At 43.6% G+C, this 19,029-nt stretch overlaps 1 protein-coding gene across 1 annotated transcript in view; it reads left to right on the top strand.

The window, feature by feature from the left end:
- LOC124606012 overlaps positions 1-19,029 on the top strand; it is a 532,599-nt gene that overhangs the window by 181,698 nt on the left and 331,872 nt on the right. The window contains exon 6 of the mRNA XM_047137975.1: positions 13,726-13,928. Within this exon, the coding sequence (XP_046993931.1) occupies positions 13,726-13,928 (203 nt within the window). The remainder of the gene's footprint in view (positions 1-13,725; positions 13,929-19,029) is intronic.

The following is a 19,029-nucleotide window of genomic DNA, read 5'->3' as shown; positions in this document are numbered from 1 at the left end:
ACCTTCACCGAGGAGTAAAGCAGTACATTGCTCCCTCCTACGTATATCTCGCGAAGAGACCATGAGCATAAAATCAGAGAGATTAGAGCCCACACAGAGGCATACCGACAATCTTTCTTTCCACGAACAATGCGAGACTGGAATAGAAGGGAGAACCGATAGAGGTACTCAAGGTACCCTCCGCCACACACCGCCAGGTGGCTTGCGGAGTATGGATGTAGGTGTAGATGTAGATGTAGATGCCTTCATGCAAGAATGTTTGCGGTTGCCTACGGAACCATGATTGTACGCAGGCATGCACCTCTTCATCCGAAGCAAATCGACAGCCATGAATATCTTTCTTCAGGCCTCCAGAAATATGCTAGTACTCTATGTAGGATGTGTAAGGGCGCGTACACGTGTTGAAGATATTACTTCGAGTATGCTGCAGAAGTTTCTCTGGGAAGCCCTTTCACATGTTTCACGCAGTCCCGATCACTCCCCACGCAATATACGTAGTTTTGGAGCCCTGCAGAAACACATTGGTGTTCCTCGATTTGCATCGGACGAAGAGCCGCTCGGCTGGATATAATCGTGTTCTCATGGGCAGCCGCAAACATTTTTCCGTGAAGGCACTGCCCGTAATTGTCTCACAGTGGGATAAATGTGTTAGTAGTTACGGTGATTACTTTTGAAATAGTAAAGAGTTTACTTTCATCTGTCTCGAATGCGTTTCACTGCCCCTTGTACAATGAAATCTAAAGGCTAGGGGCTTTAGTTTTTGCTAATGTGCAAACAGGATAAATCAAATATTAATTTAGAAGGGTAGATCACTGAGGGTGAACTAACAATGGAAAGAAAGAAAAAGATTTTGGACGCTCCTATTTGGCACTAGCCAAGTTAGTTATTTTTACCCATAGCCAGTGCCACCTAGCTGATGGTCCACGCCCTCCTCTACGACCTCTTTTGAGTCCACGCTTACTCATCTACAAGACTCGCTGAGAAAAACGGGAAACTATCTAAGGAAATAAAAGAAAGGTTCAGGAGTGGAATTAAAATACAAGGTGAAAAGATATCAATGATACGATACGCTGATGACATTGCTATCCTGAGTGAAAGTGAAGAAGAATTAAATGATCTGCTGAACGGAATGAACAGTCTAATGAGTACACAGTATGGTTTGAGAGTAAATCGGAAAAGACGAAGGTAATGAGAAGTAGTAAAAATGAGAACAGCGAGAAACTTAACATCAGGATTGATGGTCACGAAGTCAATGAAGTTAAGGGATTCTGCTACCTAGGCAGTAAAATAACCAATGACGGACGGAGCAAGGAGGACATCAAAAGCAGACTCGCTATGGCAAAAAAGGCATTTCTGGCCAAGAGAAGTCTACTAATATCAAATACCGGCCTTAATTTGAGGAAGAAATTTTTGAGGATGTACGTCTGGAGTACAGCATTGTATGGTAGTGAAACATGGACTGTGGGAAAACCGGAACAGAAGAGAATCGAAGCATTTGAGATGTGGTGCTATAGACGAATGTTGAAAATTAGGTGTACTGATAAGGTAAGGAATGAGGAGGTTCTACGCAGAATCAAAAAAAAAAAAAAAAAAAAAAATAGTTCAAATGGCTCTGAGCACTATGGGACTTAACAGCTATGGTCATCAGTCCCCTAGAACTTAGAACTACTTAAACCTAACTAACCTAAGGACAGCACACAACACCCAGCCATCACGAGGCAGAGAAAATCCCTGACCCCGCCGGGAATCGAGCCCGGGAACCCGGGCGTGGGAAGCGAGAACGCTACCGCACGACCACGAGATGCGGGCTCTACGCAGAATCGGAGAGGAAAGGAATATGTGGAAAACACTGATAAGGAGAAGGGACAGGATGATAGGACATCTGCTAAGACATGAGGGAATGACTTCCATGGTACTAGAGGGAGCTGTAGAGGGCAAAAACTGTAGAGGAAGACAGAGATTGGAATACGTCAAGCAAACAATTGAGAAAGTAGGTTGCAAGTGCTACTTTGAGATGAAGAGGTTAGCACAGGAAAGGAATTCGGGGCGAGCAGCATCAAACCAGTCAGTAGACTGATGACAAAAAAAAAAAAAAAAAAAACTAAGCAGAATCCGACGCCCACGCACGGGAACGCATTTTTGTCTGTCTTCTGTCCCGCGTTAAGTAACTTTCTTGATCACGTAGGATGATCTAACCCTGACTTTAAAAATTCACAAATGAAAACGCCACCTCCAAGCCTGAGCACACACCCTCGACACCTGCCGGCTGGCTACTAGGTTTTGCAAGCTCCAAACTGCTCCGCGAAATCATTCGACATTCAGGCCTGTCAGCCAGTTAGACTGAGCAGCCGAATGTAGACATTTTCATGGGGTTCCGTAAGGTGCTGCTTTCTGACAGGACCTTTAGAGCTCACTCTGCAAAGAGTGTTGGAAACAGCGGCCGTCCTGGTGAAACTACTCGCCCTTAAAATCCGTCTAGTTGGCTCGGACCACCACCCATTTAGGAAGATTACGGAAAACCAGTCCACAACCTTCAGGCGTAACAAGATCTTCCTTACCCTCTAGCTACGGAAACCGGCTGAGATAAATACAAAAGCAGACAGAGCTAGTGCGAATGCTAGCCAGAAAATGGTATGTTGCAAATATACGGCGTACTTACAAGGGAAACTCGCCGTGATTCCTCCCCCCCCCCCCCCACGACACCCCCGCCTCCTCCCCCCCCCCCCCCCCCCCCCCGCAACTCAGATTCAGACGGAGTCCCGGGTTAGATTCTCACGGGATCAGAGATTTCCACCTGTCTCGAGATGACTAGGTGTTTGTGTTGACCTCATCATTTCATCATCATTCATGAAAGTGGCGAGTTTGGACTGAGTGAAGTTTGGGAATTTGTAAGGGCGCTGATTACCGCGCAGTTGAGCGCCCCGCAAACCAAACATCGTCATCATCATCATTATCATCATCATTTCTCAGATTCAGTTGTAAGAGGGCCCAGTGGACAGGCCGTCAAAAACTGAACACAGATAAAGATGAAAACAGGAAACAGGTGTACTGCACTGTAAAGAAAAAAGGCAAAATATAAACAGCCTGAAAGAGCAAATGGTTCAAATGGCTCTGAGCACTATGGGACTTAACTTCTGAGGTCATCAGTCCCCTAGAACTTAGAACTACTTAAACCTAACTACCCTAAGAACATCACACACATCCATGCCCGAGGCAGGATTCGAACCTGCGACCGTAACGGTCGCGCGGTTCCAGACTGTAGCCCCTAGAACCGCTCGGCCACTCCGGCCGGCCCCTGAAAGAGCAAAGGCGTCCAACATAAGTGGTGACGGTGTTGGACTGCCAAACGAGCGACCCGTGTTTAAACCTCGCTTGTGCCATTTTTTTCGCCTTCGCTGTATTCAAATTTGTTACTGTGTCGTGCGGTAACGTCCGGATGCAACAGCGACGTGTAAGGTAGGGGCTTACACTACTGGCCATTAAACTTGCTACACCAAGAAGAAATGCAGATGATAAACGGGTATTCATTGGACAAATATATTATACTAGAACTGACATGTCATAACATTTTCACGCAATTTGAGTGCGTAGATCCTGTGAAATCAGTACCCAGAACCACCACCTCTGGCCATAATAACGCTCTTGATACGCCTGGGCATTGAGTCAAACAGAGCTTGGATGGCGTGTACAGACACAGCTGCCCATTCAGATTCAACACGATACCACAGTTCATCAAGAGCAGTGACTGGCGTGTTGTGACGACCAGTTGTTCGGCCACCATTGACCATACATTCTCAATTGGTGAGAGATCTGGAGAATGTGCTGGCCGGGGCAGCAGTCGAACATTTTCTGTATCCAGATAGGCCCGTACAGGACCTGCAACATGCGGTCGTGCATTACCATGCTGAAATTTAGGGTTTCGCAGGGATCGAATGAAGGGTAGAGCCACGGGTCGTATCACATCTGAAATGTAGTGTCCACTGTTCAAAGTACCGTCAATGCGAACAAGAGGTGACCGAGACGTGTAACCAAAGGCACCCCTTACCATCACGCAGGGTGATACGCCAGTATGGCAATGACGAATACACGCTTCCAATGTGCGTTCACAGCGATGTCACCAAACACGGATGCGACCATCATGATGCTGTAAATAGAACCTGTATTCATCCGAAAAAATTACGTTTTGCCATTTGTGCACCCAGGTTCGCCGTTGAATACACCATCGCAGGCGCTCCTGTCTGTGATGCAGCGTCAAGGGTAACCGCAGCCATGGTCTCCGAGCTGATAGTCCATGCAGCTGCAAACGTCATCGAACTGTTCGTGCAGATGTTTGTTGTCTTACAAACGTCCCCATCTGTTGACTCAGGGATGGAGACGTGGCTGCACGATCCGTTACAGCCATGCGGATAAGATGCCTGTCATCTCGACTGCTAGTGATACCAGGCCGTTGGGATCCAGCACGGCGATCCGTAGTACCCTCCTGAACCCACCGATTCCATATTCTGCTAACAGTCATTGGATCTCGACCAACGCGAACAGCAATGTCGCGATAGGGTAAACCGCAATCGCGATAGGCTATAATCCGACCTTTATCAAAGTCGGAAACGTGATGGTACGCATTTCTCCTCCTTACACGAGGCATCACAACAACGTTTCACCAGAAATCGGTTGGAATCTTTCCTCATGTCAGCACGTTGTAGGTGTCACCAACGGCGCCAAGTTTGTGTGAATGTTCTGAAAAGCTAATCATTTGTATATCACAGCATCTTCTTCCCGTCTGTTAAATTTCGCGTCTGTAGCACGTCATCTTCGCGGTGTAACAATTTTAATGGCCAGTAGTGTATAATGACAGTTGGTAATGCACAACTACTCTATTAGCAGCCGAAAGGAAGTGGCTTTCGAATGGGAACCCCCTAACGTTTGATGACAAGAAGGCAAATCAACCGAATCCTGCACACAGACAGATAAAGTAAGAAATGAAGAAGTTCTCAATATAATGTATGGGAATCGAAAATTTGTGGAAGAATGTTTTCAGAAGAAGGGAAAGGCAAATGGGATGCATTATACGGAATCCAGGCACAGTTAATTTATCGCTGACGGGAGCAGAAGTAAGAGACAAAATAACGAGCACGAAAGACTAGAGTATGCAAAACAGTTTATGGACGATGTTGGGTGTAATAGTCTGAAACGCGTCAGCTGCCTCCCTTTACATTAAAAGAGCAAAAATATGAGACATTATGAGAGATATGACCGACCATCTGCAGGCTGATGCCGTGTTTTTCCAGCTCCTTTCCTGCTGTGAACTGTTACAGCAGTCCGCTAGCAACTTTCATAATGTCGCCAGTTGTCAGTCTCCGTACGTTTGCTTCTCTGAATAGATATGGTGATAGCTGGGCAGAGATATCAAGCGTCTTTAGTTGCAGAATACGGCAGGGTCCCGTATTTTGCGATTGCCTCGCACGCTCAATATTATTGACACAATAATACTGTGCAATTTTATGACCGGTAAGCTTCAGTTAAAAATTTACCTTCATAGCGAACATGTCGGTGTTCGATGATGTCGCTCGTATTGTAATCGAGCTGTTTGCCTTGCAGTAAGTAACAACTGTTGTAAGCGAAATAAAACAATGGCTTACTGATTACTGACTGCAACTTACATTATCTTCGGCCTGTGCTGTGACAACTGTTGCAAGATAAACAGACGTGTACGCTCACTTAAAAGCTGATTTTATTTGTCAATGCTTAGGACTGCTAAAAATATAACAAATAATTCCGCCTACTTTCATCAAACCACGATCTTCAGTTTCCTCTGCTGTTATGAACAACGAGATATCTGGAGTTTCCTGATCAGTCAGGAATTTCATTTCACAAAGTGCCAAGTGGTGCTTTCATATACGTCTTCAAGCCAACTTTCATATCTGTTGTCATTTACTTTTTTCAGTTCTACCGGAAGTTCGTTCGGAGATAACTGAATTTTCCATCTTGTCGGCAGGAACTGCCGTGTACTACGCAGTACCACTCTTGCACGGTACAATACACTGAGCGAGAGTTACTGTTTTCAAAACGTCTGCAACAATCTTCAAAATATTGCGTAAACCGTCAATACCTATCTCATATTATCAATATTATTGCCAAGTACTCAGTACTTCGCAATAAATATTGAGCGGTTGAGGGCCCGTTAGATTTTGGCGGGATGCCTGGGGAGGGGTGGGGGGCGGAGGGGGGGGGGGGAGTGTAACATACCGTCGAACGTGATCCCACGCCTCTATTTGACAGTGACATTGTCTTCCCTCCAATTGGTTCTGTTCTCTTGACATCAAGTCTGAATTCACCTTTAGCATCTTTGTTTGTAGACAAGGTCAGTATTTTATCATTGATGTCCTCGTATTTATTACGATCATTTCCTTCTATTTTTTCTATCTAGCCTGAGGTAGGTACAAATCTTTTTCATTATGTGTGTGTGTGTGTGTGTGTGTGTGTGTGTGTGTATGTGTGTGTGTGTGTGTGTGTGTGTGTGTGTGAATTCCTAAGGGACCAAACTGCTCAGGTCATCGGTCCCTAGACTTACACACTACTTAAACTAACTTATGCTGAGAACAACACACACATCCATGCCCGAGAGAGGACTCGAACCTTAGGCTGGAGGGGCCGCGCAATCCATGACATGGCGCCCCAGACCACGCGGCCACTCCGCGCCGCTCTTTTTCATTCGGCTCAGTCTTGTACAAGAGATCTGAATTCTTAAATCTTAATTCTCATCACCATTGATTGTTTTCCATGTTCCGGGTGATCAAAAAGTCAGTATAAATTTGAAAACTGAATAAATCACGGAATAATGTAGATAGAGAGGTATAAATTGACACACATGCTTGGAATGACATGGGGTTTTATTAGAACCGAAAAAATACAAAATTTTAAAAAATGTCCGACAGATGGCGCTTCATCTGATCAGAATAGCAATAATTAGCATAACAAAGTAAGACAAAGCAAAGATGATGTTCTTTACAGGAAATGCTCAATATGTCTACCATCATTCCTCGACAATAGCTGTAGTCGAGGAATAATGTTGTGAACAGCACTGTAAAGCATGTCCGGAGTTCTGGTGAGGCATTGGCGTCGGATGTTGTCTTTCAGCACCCCTAGAGATGTCGGCCGATCACGATACACTTACGACTTCAGGTAACCCCAAAGCCAATAATCGCATGGACTGAGGTCTGGGGACCTGGGAGGCCAAGCATGACGAAAGTGGTGGTTGAGCACACGATCATCACCAAACGACGCGCGCAAGAGATCTTTCACGCGTCTAGCAATATGGTGTGGTTCTAATAAAACCCCATATCATTCCAAGCATGTGTGTCAATTTTTACCTCTCTATCTACATTATTCCGTGGTTTATTAAGTTTTTAAGTTTATACTGACTTTTTGATCACCCGGTATTCCTCCTGTGTGCAGTCCGGAATCTTGCCTTCTTCCTTTTGCCTTACGACACTGAGTCCATCATTCATACTAGGCTTCATATTTAAAAAAATAATTCTGCATCCACTGAAGAGAGATCCTGCGGTAAGTTCTATCGGTATGTTATATATATATATATTTAAAAACAAAGATGATGTGACTTACCATACGAAAGTGCTGGCAGATCGATAGAAACACAAACAGACACATACATACACACAAAATTCAAGCTTTCGCAACCAATGGCTGCTTCGTCAGGAAAGAGGGAAGGAGAGGGAAAGATGAAAGGATGTGGGTTTCAAGGGAGAGGGCAAGGAGTCACTCCAATCCCAGGAGCAGAAAGACCCACCCCAGGGGGAAAAAAGGACAGGTATACACTCGCACACACACACACACACATCCATCCGCACATACACAGACACAAGCAGACATTTTCAAACAAGTCTGCTTGTATCTGTGTATGTGCGGATGGACATGTGCGTGCGTGCGAGTGCACACCCGTCCCTCTCCCCCCCCAAGGCAAGTCCCCCCGCCCCTGGGACTGGAACGACTCCCCACCCTCCCCCCAAAACCCACATCCCCTCGTCCCCCCCCCCCCCCCCGACACGAAGCAACTGTTTGTTGCGAAAGCCCGAACTCCGTGTGTATGCCTGTGTCCGTTTGTGTGTCCATCGACCCGCCAGCGCCCCTGCTTGGCAAGTCTCATCATCTTTGTTATATATATCAATATAATAGAGGGAAACATTCCACGCAGAAAAAAAAAAAAAAAATATATATATATATATATATATATATATATATATATAATCTGTCTTTCGACTGATTTGATGCGATTCTCCACATTTACCTACCTCGTGGTAGGTCATTTGACGAGTGCGAGAGGGTCTCCATTTTCTTCAATACCCCAAGAAAAACATGTTCATTTGATTGTTTTTCACGTACGTAACTACGAAGATAATTTATTTTAATAATGGGCACCGACGTACAAGGTCAGCGGATAGGCCCTATGTATATTCAGTTTATTCATTTGGATCAGTTATCGTTAAGCTTTCAATAAACCACTGGAGGTGAAATAATCTCAATATTTATTCGTTCGAATAATGCACGCGCTAGTTTTATTCACTCAATAATAATTTTGAGGCCATATACTCACTGGACATAAAAAAAACCATCATACTTTTTACAATAACTCAAACTAATCACGCGTATTTGGGAGCGGAGGACCCGGATATTGAGAGGATAGTTGCTTGTCCAGTCGTTTCGTACGGAAAGGTGAAAGTGACGTTATAAGATACCTTCGAGTACTAAGGAACTATCTTGTTAGAGGTTGTTAATGGACAAAGAAAATTCATAACAGAAGTTATTGACAAAAATTGCTTGATCGCGAAAATATATACGCACAAACACATCAAACAATATTTAGAAGACAATACATACAGCCTATTTATATTTCCATCGTGCCTTGATTTCTTTCTAATTGTCAGTTATCGTCAGAAACACTTGCATTTTTCTTATTATATGAGCTGACTTTTTCGCTGTTAAAATGATTTTTAAATAAAAATTATTTCATCAATTTACGTTCTTATTTGCTCAAAATATAAGCTTTTCCCATCTCCTAGGTACTATAAAATCTATTTTTTTCTGTTTTAGATATTTAGTTACTTTTGTGGAAGAACCCTGCTCGGAATAATATCGACGTCCTCATGGAATCTTGGCAAAGTGTAATGAAAACAAAGCAAACAATCAAGTAAACACTAAGAAGACAAAAAAGAACGTAATCGACTGCTATAACGTAAGTGACCGGAAGCGGAAAGGAATCGTTAACTATCGATGTTAGGAGCAACGACACACACTCTCTCTCTCTCTCTCTCTCTCTCTCTCTCTCTCTCTCCCTCCCTCCCTCCCTCCCTCCCTCCCTCCCCACCACATACCTTCGTCAACGTCAAAACGACGACTCCCTTTTGCGTTCTGTTCAGTTACGTTGAAGGTCTTAGGCAATTATGCCATTTTAAATGCGTTGTGCATCTTGCGCATTACTTTTAGATTCCATTCAATCCCACTCCGTTCCATCAAGTGTGGATTGTGCTTAAGACGAACTACTTAGCCATCCACATTGTGACGAGTGTGTGCTGCGTTGTGCTTCGGAGAGAAACAGACAGAGCAATTCAAAAAATACGAAACACCATCCTTTAGAGTCCATGTTACAGGGATGTCATACAATCCTGACCCATTTCTAAAAAATTCTGCTTCATCTCCCAGTACGTACTGCAGCCTACATCCTTCTGAATCTGCTGAGTGCATTCATCTCTTGGTCTCCCTCTACGATTTTTACCCTCCACGCTGCCCTCCAATACTAAATTGGTGATCCCTTGATGCCTCAGAACATGTTCTTCCAACCGATACCTCCTTCTAGTCAAGTTGTGCCACAAACTCCTCGTCTCCCCAATTCTATTCAATACCTCCTCATTAGTTATGTGATCCACCCATCTAATCTTCAGCATTCTTCTGTAGCACCACATTTCGAAAGCTTCTATTCTCTTCTTGTCCGAACTATTTATCGTCCATCTTTCACTTCCATACATGGCTACACTCCACACAAATACTTTCAGAAATGACTTCCTGACACTTAAATCGATACTCGATGTTAACAAATTTCTCTTCTTCAGAAACGCTTTCCTTGCCATTGCCAGTGTACATTTTATATCCTCTCTACTTCGACCATCATCAGTTATTTTGCTCCCCAAATAGCAAAACTCATTTACTACTTTAAGTGTCTAATTTCCTAATCTAATTCCCTCAGCATCACCCGAGTTGACTCGACTACATTCAATTATCCTCGTTTTGCTTTTGTTGATTTTCATATTATATCCTCTTTTCAAGACACTGTCCATTCCGTTCAACTGCTCTTCCAAGTCCTTACTGTCTCTGACAGAATTACAATGTCTTCGGCGAACCTCAAAGCTTTTATTCCTTCTCCATGGATTTTAATTCCTACTCCGAATTTTTCTTTTGTTTCCTTTACTGCTTGCTCAATAAACAGATTGAATAACATCGGGGAGAGGCTACAACCCTGTCTCACTCCCTTCCCAACCACTGCTTGCCTTTCATGTTGGAACACGTGATGCACTACTGACCCTACGACTTATCTTAGAAGCTAGATTAAGAAAAGACAAACCTATACTTCTAGCATTTGTAGACTTGGAGAAAGCTTTTGACAATGGTGACTGGAATACTCTCTTTCAAATTCTAAAGGTGGCAGGAATAAAACACAGGGAGCGAAAGGCTATTTACAATTTGTACAGAAACCCTCAAGTGAAAAGACGTAAAATCATGAAAACAAGAGGAACACTCTGCCGAGCACGTTAAATATGATTTGCAGAGTAGTCAAGCAGATGTAGATGTAGGTGCTGCCTCCGATGTAGATACATGTGCCACAAAATCCTAGATTAATTGCTGGAACCTGGAGCAGACTTCCAAGAGGATAAGTCAATGAAGTGATGCTAGGTATAAACTCGGATCAGAGTTTCTCATCTGTCATTTACGCTCTTCTGTCTAGTGGCCTCTCGTTTGTCCAAGGCAGCTTCCCACTGCCTCCCGAGAGGACGAGCCATCACGTTCTTCAGTCGAGAAGCCTTTAGTCTACTCAACGCTGCTTACGTCTGCTTTCAGAGAGGGCGAAGCGAGAAGTATTCCTCGCCAGCACTCGAGTGGCTGCCACGCTGGGAATGCGACGGCAAGGTACTCGCGCAACGGCGAGGGAATGCGCCTATGTTGGCTCCGTAGCGCCATAGAACTGCTTTCCGGGCAATGTGGCCCTGCCAGCCCAAGAGCTTGTAGAGGGCAAAGCATTCGTGAAGAGAAACTGTCTGGAATATCACTCGCCGGGGACATCGTGAAGGAGACTCCGGGCGGGACGAATATCGTCATTCTGTGACACACAGCTTTTCCTGAAGGGTGAGCCTTCACGAACTCACATCGAAGCCCGTAGTGCTACCACAGGATCTAACGAGGAACTAACATGGCAAGTGCCATAATCCGATTTCCCAGGAAATTTGGTCAGTGGAAGACGATTCAGAATAAGCGTGTCTCGGCTTGTCGGTAGATTCACGTCCGTTTCTGAAAAAACGACGGTCAAAATTTTCGAGGTATTTTCCATGCCTTTTACTGTGTCCCCGGAAGCAGTGGTGGCATAGTGTTTAGCGTCGCAGGGTCTTGCGCACAGTGTTCGAAACCCGATAACTGTTTTTTATTAATTTTTATTGTCTTCATGTACCTACCCATGTCCGTAGAAGGTTACTACACGAATGCTTCTTGCCATATCAGGGGATACAAGGGCAACATATTAATTGTAAAATTATAATTGGATTTCACAATAAGTGTCACAAATTTATTGTACAGGGTGTTACAAAAAGGTACGGCCAAACTTTCAGGAAACATTCCTCACACACAAAGAAAGAAAATATGATATGTGGGCATGTGTCCGGAAACGCTTACTTTCCATGTTAGAGTTCAATTTGTTACTTCAAATCACATTAATCATGGAATGAAAACACACAGCAACAGAACGTACCAGCGTGACTTCAGACACTGTTACAGGAAATGTTCAAAATGTCCTCCGTTAGCGAAGATACATGCGTCCAGCCTCCGTCGCATGGAATCCCTGATGCGCTGATGCAGCCCTGGAGAATGGCGTATCGGATCACAGCCGTCCACAATACGAGCACGAAGAGTCTCTACATTTGGTACCGGGGTTGCGTAGACAAGAGCTTTCAAATGCCCCCATAAATGAAAGTCAAGAGGGTTGAGGTGAGGAGAGAGTGGAGGCCATGGAATTGGTCCGCCTCTACCAATCCATCGGTCACAGAATCTGTTGTTGAGAAGCGTACGAACACTTCGACTGAAATATGCAGGAGCTCCATCGTGCATGAACCACATGTTGTGTCGTTCTTGTAAAGGCACATGTTCTAGCAGCACAGGAAGAGTATCCCGTGTGAAATCATGATAACGTGCTCCATTGAGCGTAGGTGGAAGAGCAAACTAAACTGAGCTCTAACATGGAAATTAAGCGTTTCCGGACACATGTCCACATTACATCTTTTCTTCATTTGTGTGTGAAGAATGTTTCCTGAAAGTTTGGCCGTGCCTTTTTGTAACACCCTGTATACGTGTGTGTATGATAGGTTGGTGATTATAACCTTTTTAATTTCTCATATCCTGATATTTCATTCTCTTGTCAATTCTTATATTCTGTCCGTATGTTTATTTCTCAGGAAGATTTAATGCATTCCCTTGGATGATACCGATCGTAGAAACATTCGAAACACAGTTATTCCGAACACCACGAGCATCCCATAAATGTTGGTTTGCCGCAATGACGTTTCTTCGTATGAATCTCACTCGGGAAAGAAAGGTCGTCAACACTGGTTAAGATTTCGAGCGTTGGCAATACTTTCGCGGTAAACCATGTATAACGGATCACTTTTTACGAAAAGTGGTGCTTGCAGTTGACTATAAATAAAGATTGTGTGTGTGTGTGTGTGTGTGTGTGTGTGTGTGTGTGTGTCTGTGTGTATTGCACCGGGGACCTAGAAACGACGGAGAGCCTTCGTCCCACTGTACTCCTCAGTGGTTCACAACCCCACAACAGGCCACAGCCGTCCACTCACCTCACCGCTGCTCCACAGTGAATCCAGGGTTATTGTGTGGTTCAGCCCCCAGTGGACACCCTCCCCCCCCCCCCCCCCCCCCACCCCTACCCCCCTCAAATGTTTGCTTGGTAGACAGTGTTTGCGCCGCAATCGCCGACTTACTGTAACAGAGGCGGAATATGGGGAACCATCCCGCATTCACCGAGACAGATGGAAAGCCACCTTAAAAACCATCCACAGGCTGGCCGACACACCGGGCCTAGACACTAATCAGCCGGGAGGACTCGTGCTGGAGACCGCCACGCCTTCCGACTCGGGAAGCAGCGAGTTAGACCGCGCGACTAGCGAGCGGGTTATAAATATACACTACAGGAATTTCAGCGAAAGCAAATAATCCTTATTCTTTTTTCTTTGTTTTTTTTAAATTCATCTGATATCAGAAAGAGGTCCGACAATATGTTAGGAGGTATCCCTTTATTACCTCAGTGTATCGCACCACGTACCCGTAACACTACAAACCGGCATACAGTCTTGTCATCATGGTTTGTCTCATCAGTGTACTTGTGGTGTGATATGCATACAGAATGCCTGCCACAGGTGTTTGTGTATGTGTTGTTGACAGATGCAGCTACGACTACCTGCAGATCCTGGAGCGAGTGGGAAACAGCAACAGCAGCGTAGCGACGCGACGCCTCTGTGGAGACTGGAGCTCTCGCCTCAAGAAGCTGCGCTACGTCAGCCAGGGTCCCGCCCTGCAACTCAGGTTCTTCTCCGACTACTCGCACCACTACAGCGGCTACAAGGCGCGCATCTCCATGGAACAAGGTCCGTACATCAAGTTTTGGTTAACAGCTGAATATTTTAATTGTCATAACTCATTATTTTATACTACTCTCTCCCTCTCTCTCTCTCTCTCTCTCTCTCTTTCCCTCTCTCCCTCCCTCCCTCTCTCTCTCTCTCTCTCTCTCTCTCTCTCTCTCTCTCTCTCTCTCTCTCTCTCTCTTTTATAAAACACCCACCCACACACACACACACACACACTTCATTAAATCTCTAATTTATTCACCCTCTGTCCGCCCCCGGTAGCTGAGTGGTCAACGCGACAGAATGTCAATCCAATGGGCGCAGGTTCTATTCCCGACTGGGTCGGAGACTTTCTCCGCTCAGCGACTGGGTGTTGTACTAATCATCATCATTTCATCCCCAGCGACGCGCCAGTTGCCGAAGTGGCGTCAAATCGAAAGACTTGCACCCGGCGAATGGTCTACCCGACGGGAGGCCCTAATCACACGACATTCACCCTCTATTTGATCCAATCTCATTCAGTCACACTGTAATTTACTCAAATGTCTCACTCGTTCATTTGGCCTCTCGTTCACTTATTCACTCACTTCATCTCTCACTCAGTCAACTCGACACGCAAGTCGGCGAAGTGGCGTCAACTCAAGGACTTGCACCACGCGACCGGTCTACCGGACTGGAGGCCCTAGCCACACGGCATTTCCATTTGCTCACTCAACAACTCATTAAGTCATTTTCCCTCACTTATTCAGTGTGTCGTTCACACTTCCGCTTACTCAGCCTTGCACTCGCTCAAATTCTTACTAAAACCCTCATTTAGTCACTCTCTCCCTCGCTGGAATTCATAACTCATATTCTCACACATTCAGTCTCTCACTCACAGTCTGCCCTATTCACTTACTCACTCACTTACTTAGTCTGTCACACATTCGCTGATTCAGTCATTCACTGTCTGTTACTTTGTTTTCCTCTTTTAACTGAAGAAAACAGTATATCTGGTCTCCAACCCTGAAATAATCTTCTGTATCGATGTGCTATGTTTTGGCGTTACTAATAACAGTACCAGGTTGTCATAATTAAACTGCCAAGCTTGGTAGCATTAATGCACAGTGCAAGGGCTGCCTGATTTCCATGCGTCACAGCGCCGCCGTCCAATTACAACTATGGCGCCACGTGAAGTTATCAGTCATCATGATTCGTAGTCTCACACTCCAGTCACAGCGCACTTGTTCACGTGCCATCGTGGGCTTGGACAAACGGAGCAGGACATTATTGGTGAAGCTCTATTATCAACACAACAGTAATGCTGGCAGCTGCACCACGAGAATATCGCCGACTGATAGGATTACGGAGGGGTCCTCTTACTCCACCTACTGTGCGGAGCGTTATGAAGAAATTCGAATCAGCTGGAGAACTGGACGTCGCTCCGTGAAGAGACCGACGACGGTTTGCACCACAGGTGGTTGATGAAGCAGCTGTTGCTGTGGCAGACAACGCAGCGAGCAATCCCCAATCGTCAGGCAGTGCGCGTGCTGTGTCAAGACAGTTGAACATCCAATGCACCACTGTACTGAAGGTGCTTCGAACCATTCTCAAATGGTAGCCGCACAAGATCACCTGCTTCTCCGAAACATATTTGGGAAAAATTGAATTATCAGCCGATCATTTCAGAATGCTTGGCTGGCCCGATTACCTGATCTCACTCCCTGTGGTTTTCGGTTGTGGGTTTACCTGAAGGACAGGGTTTATCAGGGGAACATTCACACATGTGCTGATCTGAATTGCAGCATATCAATAGAGGAAGCCAGGATACCTTCGTTCTGCTGTGCAGAATGCAATCCTGAGCTTTGAGACTCTTCTGGACACTGATGGGCGCCACATTCAGCCACTTTTCTAGCAGTAATGGTATCGGTATGTTATGATATGACTTATCGTAGCAGCACATCAAAAGTGTTTCAATTGAATTGATTCGTTTCTTCCCCATTTTCCTGAGATTAATGCTACCGAGTTTGGTACTCGCACGGTAATTAGTTTCCGTGTTATAACGTGTTAAATATTGAAAGTTTAATTATAACCATCCGGTATTTTACCGAAAAATTCTTTTCCATATTCCATACTTAGCCAAGCAGAGTTCATTTGACGACTTGTTACATACACATTTAACAGCATACCTTTTACCATGATCAGTTTTGACTTAACTAGGTCATCTTCAAAAACTGCTTGCTCTCAGCCTGAATGAAAACATTCTGCCACATTAGCTGCCATTGAATGGATTAAATATCCCTTTACTTTGATTTAATTACTAAGCTGTTTAGGCCGCTTAGCAGTTTGCAGACGATTGTCTGAAATACAGACCAGACGTAATGTATTTCAAATACAACATATAAATCAAACATTAGTTTTTTAGTCGAAACCATAAGAGGTCTTAATGCCTCACGTATCAAATGGACATCCTCAGGGTGTACTTCAAGCACTCTTGATATCACACAACAGTGTGCAATAAAATTCAACTTACGTTAAGAAGACTTAGGAACGGTGGACATACAACCAAGAAAAGATTATATAGCAAAATAGTTTACAAATCGCCGCATTACAGAAATAACAAGTACGTCTTGGACAGCAGTGACGTAGCGTACCGCCTAGAAGTGTAAGAGTGACTAGACTTTTTCCTCATGGTCAGCTGCGCGACAACATATGACCTATGTGTCGTTTAAATAATTTTCCATATAACTTTTTACCCTAATGAAGTGACACAGTGCAACTTATGAATGGAACAAGGGGAAGAGGGATTAGGGTTCCTGTATTCTGTGAACAGGGTTCATAGTCTCGTCATTTGTTCATCTTCTCTCGAGGTAGAAAAAACGGGTATTATCGTAACTACAGTTGTTATGATGGTAAAAAACGATATCACTTCAGTAGCAATTTTGTTTTACACAGATACGGAATATAGAAAATTGCCCTTAAGCATTATGTCGTATTTATTTGGATTAAACTGATGTTGTAGAAAAAGTTTGATACGTGCTGAGTTTTGAATCTATACTTATCTACAAATAATGCGTTGATTTGCATAAGTGGACAGGTCAAAGTTCCTTTATGACTTTTGATCCTTTTATCCAAAGGTTCATTCATTGCTGTTATTGTTAAGAACGAAGAAAGTGTGTTTTCATGTAATTTTTTCCACTTTCACCGTGATGAAATGTAGGTAACTATATATTTAAAATCAACATTTGTTAATTTTTTAGAAAAATACTTACAGAATCAGTTTCTGTCTTCCTTCTTACCAACAGTAGTAAAGGAAAACTTCAATGTAACAGATGAAAAAGTAAACAGACAAAAAGACTTAAATCAGGCTCCTAATTAGTTTTATACAACCATATATGTTACAACCACAATGAGATAAAAGTGACAGTGAAACCAGTACGTTAAAAGAAATACAGGCTAGTCTCCACACGCATTTCTCTTTGTTATTCTTAGAATCCGTAGCAATAAAAATAACTGCATAAAACTAAAATCTTTAATAACAAAAAGGCGGAAGTCAGGGGCCCACACAGAGCAATCCCAAACTCCATCTGTGTAATTTCATAGGTTTTTCAGGAATATTTTCACAGCATTTTGTGTAAGAAACTCATGGTGTCCAGTGGCTAGTTACAAACTGAGATGGTTTCGTTTGATTTCTTACCTATATTTACCTCTGCAGCTGTACTGCCCTTAATGTATTTGCACAATAGCACAAATTTCGAAGGTATAGGCTCTGCATCTTGTACAGAAACAAACTTGTTCCATTCACTGACAGTACTTTCTGCCGACAGTATGTGTTCCCACGTTATTCTGCGTCATTACGCTTGCTATCAGTATTACTCGCTTCTGACTCAACTTTTTCCGATGCTGTTAGTTGTACCACAGTCTAATAAATACAGTTACCACACACTCTGGTTAGGAAGTTGTTACCGTTTGACGGCTGGAGCGACTCTAGCGCTCCAAGCGGTGAGAAAGCAGTCACTCACATGTGTCGTAAGGACAACGTTCGTTTTTAATTATTTTCTACTTAATTAATAAAATACTTGCCATAATTGTGCTTTCCATGCATTAGTAAACTACAAAAAAAGATGAATTATCATCAAATGCATGTAAAACCAGCCGAATGACACTAACTGAATGACATAAGCTATAGCTTGTTTATGAAAACATACTTTCGAATATGTGTATATTTGCAGCTTACGCCGTTGAAAGAAAATAATATAAACATTTATACCATGCATGCGAAACCCATAGTGCTGTTGTTATCTGTTGTTGTTATCACAGACACACTCCTCGACACTTAAAAATTTTTATGGAGTCTAATGATCCGTTCATTCTTACACTTCACTCGGCTTTCTAATACACGGATAATTTTTGTAAATGTAATTACTTTCGCTTCAAAAATGAATGTGTTGAAAATTCTTGCCATTTGTGGCTCAAATTTAGAAACAGTTGTAGACCTGGCTTACCCTACTTTGGGAAACAATTATCATCACTTGCCTATGGTTTTCTCTTAAGCTACAGCTGTTGTGGCTTATTTCACACATTAAACAATGTAGTTATTACAGTCCACGTAGGATTTCAAATTCACTGTTTTGGCTGAAAGTGTAGCGAACAAAACTCCACTTTCTTGTTATACAACGTCTTTCTGCAAAGTGTCAGGTCTTCCGGTATTTACCAACAATTTTTTGCTGTTAAAGGAAAATGACATTATTCGGTAAATAACTGTGCGTTACAAGAGAATCGTAAATGATGTGCCGTGTAATGTACCGTTTCGTACGTTCCAGGGTTCTTAGGAAATTAATGTATGTCAAATGTCGTATCTTTTTGTAGTTATTGTAGATTGTAATGGCGCAACATAGATTCCCTGTTGTACAAATTATGTTACAGATCAGTACAAACGTTAGTATTCGTACTCATCAGATCCCGCGACTGTTACTTTAGGCTGTGGTTACACGCAGCAGTATGGACAGGCTCACTGATATGTGTCTCGTGTGTGAATGCAGTGAAAGGGCGGCGCAACGATACTAGTCGAGCTGTTGCTGCAGCAACGGAAATTATACTCATGCTAATATGTTAAGGATAATGCTGATACATGGTGAGACAA

This window comes from Schistocerca americana, chromosome 3, assembly GCF_021461395.2.
Source record: "Schistocerca americana isolate TAMUIC-IGC-003095 chromosome 3, iqSchAmer2.1, whole genome shotgun sequence".
Lineage (NCBI taxonomy): Eukaryota > Metazoa > Arthropoda > Insecta > Orthoptera > Acrididae > Schistocerca > Schistocerca americana.
The sequence above is the reverse complement of the archived record's forward strand: the minus strand, read 5'-3'. Positions and strand labels throughout refer to the sequence as shown.